This window comes from Netta rufina (genome assembly GCF_964035555.1).
Source record: "Netta rufina genome assembly, chromosome: 20".
NCBI lineage: Eukaryota > Metazoa > Chordata > Aves > Anseriformes > Anatidae > Netta > Netta rufina.
This window is the reverse complement of record NC_140144.1, coordinates 3,527,480-3,535,833: the sequence shown is the minus strand read 5'-3', so window position 1 is coordinate 3,535,833 and position 8,354 is coordinate 3,527,480. Positions and strand designations below refer to the sequence as shown.

The window sequence follows — 8,354 nt, the reverse complement described above, 5'->3', positions numbered from 1 at the left end:
CAGATAAGGGGATGATAAGAAACAACGGGGTGTGTGGCCAAATGCAGCTGTGCTGAGCAAAGGCAGACTCAGAATGAGTACACCAAGGCCCAGCAAGGGCTGTGCTCTGCCAAGGTGCTTGTTCCCTGCACTGGAGACTGTGCTGTTTAATCTGGTGGCACCACCAGACTGGAGGCAAATAAAAGCCTGCAGGGACAGGAGCCAGGCTTCAGGCTTGCCCTGGCTTTTTTTTTTTTTCATATCCATGCTCCTCATTCCCCTCCACGGCCTTTTCAGTGAGGTTTGGTGCTGAGCTGTGGTGGGTGCTGGCAGCTGCTCAGTCAGCCGTGCTCCTCCAGCACCTCTCAGCATTGCCCCTGATGGCATGAGATTAATTCTGTAAAAGAAAATAAAATGACTGATGTGATTGAAATGCCTTTGCCCTGCTACATTTAATCAGCGTCAGTGGGTATTTATTGCCTTATATACCACTAATCAATAGTGATTAGTACCTCATTAACCTTTTCTGTTTTTCTGATTGTCTTCTTGCAGTGTTGTAATAACAGAGCTTCCCTCTCCAGCCTGACAGAGGCGGTTCTGTAGGCTGCAGAAGGAAGTGCTGATGCCTCTGATGAGGACTGTGACCCTATTACTACAAGGAGGAATCACCGTGCCACCCATCCTCACCAGGAGGTGGCAAATCCTCACGGGGTTCACTCACCTCCAAGCTCCCATGGCAAACATCTCAGCCCCGTAACTCTGTGACAACAGCTGAGTGGGAAGCAAAACCCTCAGGGGTGCAAAATCTCTGGTGTGGGGGATATTCCCCAGGAAGAGAGAGCAGCCTGACGCTCCGGTGTTGTTTCAGGGTGGTCACAGCAGCCAGGAGAGCACTGCTCCCCTGTGGCTTGTTGTGTTTGCACCTAGGATGCACTTACAGCCTCTGTTGTGACAGATGTGCTGAAAAGCAAAGCCAGCAGTCGTGGGGAACCGCTCCCTTCCTCCCCTGCTGCATTTGCTCCCTCACATCCGTGTGACCAGCCCCTGGGGCCAAGTTTCCCGGCTTGCTGGGCTGAGCGGTGCTCCCGGAGCAAAGCTGAGGGACGGGGCGCAGCAGTGCACCCGCTGGGACTTCCAGCACTGCAGAAACGGTGGTGGGGAGGTGGGCCCGAGGAGTGCAAGGTGGGCCCCGGAGACTGGCAGGCTTCCACAAGCAGCAGACTGGGATAAATTTCTGCAAATTAGATAAATTTCTTCAAATTAGATTAGCGCTGTGCGGGTTTGTTAATTCTCAGTGTGAGTGAAGCCCCCTGAAATTCCATCTGCTGGCAGGCTGAGCTCACACCGACAAGCTCTGCGCTGCTCAGGCCAGCTCTGAAACCATCAGATGCATTTCGGGAACCCCTCGGGACGGGGCTGCGCTGCCCCCAAGTGTGTTTGGTGTCCTCCAGCTACAGCAACTGCTGTAAATGCCACAGCCCACGTGCAGTGGGATCGAGAGGGGTATGAAATGGGGCTTAATGGGTGTGAAAGCATTCCAACAGCACGGAAACAGAAGTGTGCCTGGTAATACAGGTGAAACTATTGCTCTTCGGTTAACTTTTTTATTGTAGGCAGTATCTAAAAGTCATCCTGTGGTGTCCATCCTGTGGAAACAGTGTCTTGGTGGTCTGGAGCAAAAATACTTGCCTTTGATCTTCTGCATAATGGGGAGCAATGAAATTCCCACCCCACCGAATCTGTCTGGGGCCGGCTTTGCTCACTGCAGTCTCAGCGTGGCGCTGAGCGATGCGAGCATAGGGATTTCCTGGTATGCAGCCACGGGAGGCTTTAACAAGGGTCTGAGTTTCCTGCCCCTCCGCCCGCCTGGACCTGGCTCTTAGCTCTGCTGTTGGCTGGAGCACGTCGAATTGAACTTCATCTGATTAAGCACGGCAGCGCCGATAACTTGGAAGCGTTCCTGTTGTGAGTGGATTACATTTGTGCTCCTAACTCAGAAAATCCCCCTTGAAATGATGATTTCTCACTGCTCCTCGAGCTTTGCCTTAAATGTGACTTCTACCTGCTACGCCCGGAGCTGAGGCGAGGGAGCACACGTCTCTGCTGGTCACGCAGCACCCGGCGTGGTGGGGAACGTGTGCCTGGGACCTGTTAAACCCCCTGAGGAAGCTTTTTCCTCTGCTCTGGCTGTTTCTGTTGACCACTGGACTGCAGCACTCAGCCGACTGTCGTCCGTGCTGAGGAAAGCACTTGCTGAAGCCACGCAGCCCAGTCCAGCCGCCCAGGGACAGGGGATTGGGAGCCAATCTGCTAAACGGGGATTTAAGCCAGAGGCAGCCCCGAGTGCCTCCGTCTCCTGGCGCTCCCAAGCAGCACAGGCAGCCGCCGCTTCCTCCAGGCCCTTCCCACAGTTCAGCCCCAACCTCCAGCTCTGCAGCAAGGGCTTTCCAACCAGAAATAAGTTTCCCCATCTTCTTGCTACGCTGCCTTTTAATTAGGAGCACAGCTGCTCTGGAAACGCGGAGCTCACTTTTCAGAGTGTGCTGGAAAGTGATTACAATGGATTAAAGTGGAAAGGTTAGGCAATTTATTCATCTGGCACTTAGCAAATGCGTTGCATTATTTTGTGCCGCGGGGATGATTTTAAAAAGAAAACAACACCGTTCCAGCTCTCGCTAGCCCTGAGGTTCCCTGCTGCACGAGCTAGGGGGTGGATCTGAAATGCTGCTTGAGCTGAGCTGTGCTGAATGCAGTGACTGTAACGGAGCTGATGTGAACCTGAAGGTGCTGCCGTTACCTTCCTGGTGTCAGGACAAGCCCCTCTGGTTACTGAATCTCCAGCTGAGTCAGGACTGAATGTGGACTCTTCCAGCCCTCACAGATCTCGGCTCCAAAGGACGACTTCCCCGAGTGTTTGCAGAATAATGCTGCTTGTAAATGGCATTAACTTCCCATCCTGAGCACCTGCTGCCGAATATCCAGCTGGCAGAGCTCTTTGCTTTCCACAAGGACTGTTCTGATTTATGGTGGTGAGAAGCTGGCCCGTTTTGCTGAGCAGCCCTGGCAGGGCACTGCGAGCCGCTGCTCCCAGCAGCTGTGGGGCCCTTGCTCAGCAGCTTTACTCCTGCTGAGAGCTCTGAGAGGTTTTGCTCAGGTGTGGGAACGCTCCTGTGCCTAAGGGCAGGATGAGCCCCTTCTCCTCTCTGGTCCAAAGCCGTGTGCTGCCCTCAACTGCATGGCTTAAGTGCTTAAAGCAGTGGAGAGGATAAAGCCTCTAGAAATTAATCAGCCTCACTTCAAAGCTGAGGGTCTATGAGAAGATCTCATATTCTTTTCCAGGCCCCCCCCGGTTGGACAGTACAGGGTAAAGACCCAACTTGCAGTGTTCGATCAACCTCAATCTGAAGAACATCTGGGAATAAAATGTTGCAGGTGTTTTGGAAGCAGCTGTAAGCAGAACTGGAAGAGGTCTCACATCCTGCCCTGCTCCAAAGGGGTGCCTCGGAGCTGTCCTACAGCAATCAGCAGCTGAACAGGGCATCCTGGGGATGAATAGCCTCCCCCAGAACCCTCACAGCAGCAAGAAAACGGAATTCTTCCCAAGCACAGCTCCTCCTGCTGACCTTGTGTGTGTTTTTCTGGGAGGTAGCATTGGGTTCAACTTGTCTTCGGTTGGGAAACTGCCTTTGTGACAGCTTGCAGAGCAGCAGTCAAAAGATCAGGGCCAAATTCCACCGCTGGGGAGCGTTGGGTCATCGAATGCCAGCGGTGGTTGTGGTTCTGACGCTGCCAGGGACGACCTGGATGCGCTGCTCCAGGCTGGGGCTGGTGCACTGCAGGGCTGCTCTTTCTGCATCGGCTCATGTCGGTGTCCTCAGCAGCTTCTTGTAGGATTCAAAATAAATAAAAAATTTGGAGATGCTCAGATCCTGTGCCTGTGAGAGTCACGGCACTTTAAATAGCGGAGTCTTCAAGGGGGTTACTAAAATTAAAATTGTTTACGTGCGATGTGAAGACATGAAATATCTTGTTTGCCCTTCGCATTTTGTTTGGCTGTTGTGGGCGTATTTTTGTTTTTACTCACTTTGTCATATATTGCCCCTTTTTTTCCCAGCAATGTTGACTGTTCCATCTGCTTATTTATCACCCACAGCTAGAACCCGAATTTCAATTACCAATCTGCTTTGTTTGGTCTTGTTTTATACGAGGCATTGAAAGCTCCAACAAAGCTTTAATACATAAAACTACTTGTAATGCAGCTGTTAAAGCTTTCCGATCATATCCATGAACAAAATGAATTCTATTGCTATCAAGATGCGTCTGATAAATTAGGTTTAATCCTCCTTGACTGCAGTGGATAGAAGGCACTTCAGCAACGATAGAAAGATTTCAAATGGATGAGATGAGAAATGTTTTTGCTAAAGAAGCCAAGATCTCAGGTAGTAAGAAATAACTTATCTAGCAACTGGAAAAGCAGTCTTTGGATTTCTGCGCTGACATCTAATCTTGAAGGATCACTTTTGGATCTGAAGGGTATTTGACAGGAAGAATGTGCCAGGTTTCCACCCTGTGGGCGTTCTGCTGTCGGCAGGAACTGCAAAAGGCAAAGCTCAGCTGTGACAGGTGATGGTTCTGGCACTCCTGATGCTGGGGGACCCGCAGCTCTGCTGGCTTTCGTGTTCTGTCCCAGCATAGCTTGGTGGCATGGAGATTAAGTTCCTTGCTAGGCTTTCTAGACACACATAGAGCCAGTTCTCCCTGAAAGCTGACAGCCCAAACTGGTGAGGCATCTAACAACCCAAACTGACCAATGTGGAAGTAGAAAAGTGGGTGGGTAGGTGTGAGGCAAAGTCCCGTGCTACCCTAAATCCTGCAGGTCTGTGCTGTGACCTGCGATCTCTCTGCCCGTGGCACTGCTTCTTGATTGCTGTGGCTGCATCTTGGGATCCTTCATGGAATGGTGCTGTGGGGCTTACTTGGCAGCTATTTGCTGCTATTCACAGTCCATGAGCTGAGTTATGTCTTGCTCAGGTTTACCCAAGCTAGCGGAAGAGTGTTTAGGTGCAGCGAGTTTGGGTTTGACTCAAATCCTGGCTTTGTGAGTTGCCCCAGTACCAACCAAGAAGCCAGTCCATCCCCATTCTGTAGATCCTAAATCCCACTGACGTTTGACTGAAACACACCAACCGAAGCTCTCCACCGAATCACGGCCGAAGGGCTGAATTCCCGCTGTTACCTACAGCCGGCCGCCATTCCACCCGGCGTGCCGGGCAATGGAAAAAACACCGGGCGGGTCAGGTAACGGGGTCACGGCGGCCCTGTGGGGCTGCAAGCTGATCTGCTCGCCGTGCTCCAGGCCTGGGAGGGATGGAGGGGAGCGGGCTGGGGAGGCGCTGGGACTCCCCTTGGGCCTCCCTCAGCAGGGGCTGGCGGCGGGGCCCATCCGTGTGATGAGCTGTGTGCAGGCCTCAGCCCACCTTATGCTGGTCACAGGGTGCTGTAACCCCTCAGCAGCCACCCAGCAGCCCCAGTCCCGCTTTGGGGCGGTGACAGCAGTGCGTGCCGGGGGGGGGGGGGGGGGCGTTAATTAGCACCTCGCTAATTGCCGCGCGGCGGGGGCGGGGCCTAGGCTGTGGGGGGGGGGGGGGCGATGTATCAGGCGTCTCCTAGCAACGCGCGGCCACGTCACTTCCTGGGGGAGCGCGCGGGCGGCCGGAGCGGCGCGGGGCCGGCTGCGGGGCCGGGCTCGGAGCCCCGGGGGCCGCGGGTTCGAATCCCGGCAGCGCCATGAGCGCGGAGCCGGACTCGGCTTCGCTGCGCTCCTCAGCGTCGTCGGGGTCGGGCTCGGGCTCGGCTCCGGCTGCCCCCCGGCCGCTGTCGAGCAACGTGCGGCGGCTGCACCAGGCGCTGACGGCGCTGCTGAGCGAGGCGGAGCGGGAGCGCTTCGTGCTGTGCCTCAACGCCTACCACGGCCGCCGCAACGTCTGCGACCTGGTGCGCTCCCTGCGAGCCCTCCTGGACGCGCCCCGCCGCCGCCAGCTCCTGCCGCTGCTGCGCCTCGTCCTGCCCCGCTCCGACCAGCTGCTCTTCGACCAGTACACGGCCGAGGGGCCCTACCTGTCCCCCCCCGGCCCCCCGCAGCCCCCCGGGAGGCTCCGGCAGGTCAGCCTGCGGCGGAGCAAAGCCCACCAGGGGCTGGGCTTCAGCATCCGCGGCGGTGCCGAGCACGGCGTCGGCATCTTCGTGTCGCTGGTGGAGCCCGGCTCGCTGGCCGAGCGGGAGGGGCTGCGGGTCGGAGACCAGATCCTGGGGGTCAACGGCAAGCCCCTGGACAGGGCGACCCACGCCGAGGCCGTCAAGGTAAAGCCGCCGCCCGAGGGGGGTGAGGGGGACACGGGGAGGGCGCCTCCGGCCCCTCGGGGGTCCCCCCCAGCCTCCTGTCCCCTCTTCTTCCTCACAGTACTACTTGTTTACAGAAGAGCCAGGCTTTAGGGTGTGGGATCTGGTCCTAAAGTGTGCTGCCCGCTCCCACAAGTGGGGAAACTGAGGCACGGGGAAGCCAAGGAGCTCGTCTCCTTCCCCAGGAGCTGGGGTGGGGATGTCAAAGGCAGGTGCCAGGCTTTAGGGTGTGCTATCTGCCCCTAAACCCTGCTCCCAAAGGTGGGGAAACTGAGGCACGGGGAAACGGAGGAACGCAGCTTATCCCCCTCCAGGAGCAGGAGGTGGGAGTGCCAAAGCCAGTGGTCCTGTAGTGCAGGTCCTGGGCACGGCAGCTGGGTTTTAAGGTGTGTAATGTGCCCCTAAACCCTGCTGGCTGCTCCCAAACGTGGGGAAACTGAGGTATGGGGAAACAGAGGAACTCAGCTTATCCCCCTCCAGGAGCAGGAGTCCCAAAGCTAAAACTGGTCCGGGGGCACAGGTCAGGGGTACAGGTACGCAGCCAAGCTGCCTCCGGCTCTTTGCACAGCCGGGGTGCCCCAGGCAAAAGCCCCCGTGTGCAGGTAGGTGCGGGGCAGGCAGCCGGGGGGCTGACCCGGTGCTGATTTGGGGTTTGAGCTGGCTGTGAGCGACCCGAGCCCGTCCCTGCGCTGTACCAGCGATCTGGTGGCTGGGCTGCGGGGCTTGGCTCACAGCGATCCCGTGAAGCTGCGGAGCTGGGGGGGGAGCCGACCCTCGGGGCTGGGGTCTGTGGGCAGCGGGTGGGCGACGGGGGCTGCTCCGGGGCTGCTCGTGCTTTAATTATTCCGTAACGAGCTAAGGCACTGCTGCTCGCAGCCCGCTCCCCGTGGTGTGTTTTTCCAGCCGTGCGTTAATCTCGTGCGGCTCTGAGCCGTGCCCCACGCAGCCAGCCTGCCTGCCCCCCACCCGGGCTTTAAGTCCGTGCCCCGGGCAAGGGCACAGCTTCAGCCTGGCAGGAGTCCTGGGCAGCCCTGAGGCTGCAGGAGAGGTTTGTAGGAATTCTCTCTTCCCCTGCTTTCTCGTGCTAGTGACAGGGTGGGAGTTTCTGCAAGTTTGTCCTGCAGTTGTGTGCTCTTAAGGTTGCAAAAGCCACGGACGTGGTCTGCGGGGAAGGGATGGGCGGAAGGCAGGTGTCAGGAATTTCTCCTCTGTTAAATGGCTTCACCTCCAGCTCAACCCACGGTGCCGGGTAATTCATGTAATAACTTTCAGTTTGCTCTCTAATACAATGTGCTCCCTCTTAGACTCTCAATTAGGCTCTATTAGCATTGTGTGAACTAAGTGCTTCCTGCACAGAAATAATTCCTGTAGGATGCGATTTGCCAGGGGGCCGTTCTGTGACAAGAGCTATATGTTGCCGGTGTGATTTTTGGATATGAAAGAGAAGCTTAGAAACTGTCTGCTCGTGAGCTGAACTTCTTTAAGCTGCAGTCTTGTCGCTCACCCGGCTGTGCTGGCATCTTGTAGGGCTCCTGCTGCATCCCATGGGGATGTTCTGGCTGCTGGTGGTGGTGGGAAGAGCCGCAGTGTGATTTACAGTGCTGCCTAACAGTTCTTGGGAGGCTTCGGAATGAAGCAAATGCTAATTTGTCCTTGCTGCCTCTTGTGGAGGGGGGGATGAAGAGGAGACTGCAACCAGCAATGCCAAAGGGCTGTCCTTGGAGGGCTTCCTTGGGGTTGGGGTACGAATGCCCGCGTTAGGATGCAGAGCAGGGTGTCTGTGCCCTTGGAGGGACGTGGTGGTGTACGAGGTGGGCAGAACCTGTATGGTTTGCTTCCCCTGGACACCAGGACCTCAGCTCAGCCTTGATTCTGGTGTTAGCAGCTCCACCAAGTCCCCTGGCTGCCTCCTGGTCTGTGAGACCAGAGCGAACTTTGCTGGTGTCCTTGCTGGCGCCTGCTGGTCTGCTCTGAGG

The 8,354-nt window shown here is 56.4% G+C and overlaps 1 protein-coding gene across 1 annotated transcript in view; it reads left to right on the top strand.

The window, feature by feature from the left end:
- Positions 1–5,766: 5,766 nt before the first annotated feature.
- WHRN (whirlin) overlaps positions 5,767–8,354 on the top strand; it is a gene marked incomplete at both ends in the record, with an annotated part of 48,178 nt that continues 45,590 nt past the window's right edge. The window contains one exon of the mRNA XM_084298779.1: positions 5,767–6,339. Within this exon, the coding sequence (XP_084154905.1) occupies positions 5,767–6,339 (573 nt within the window). The remainder of the gene's footprint in view (positions 6,340–8,354) is intronic.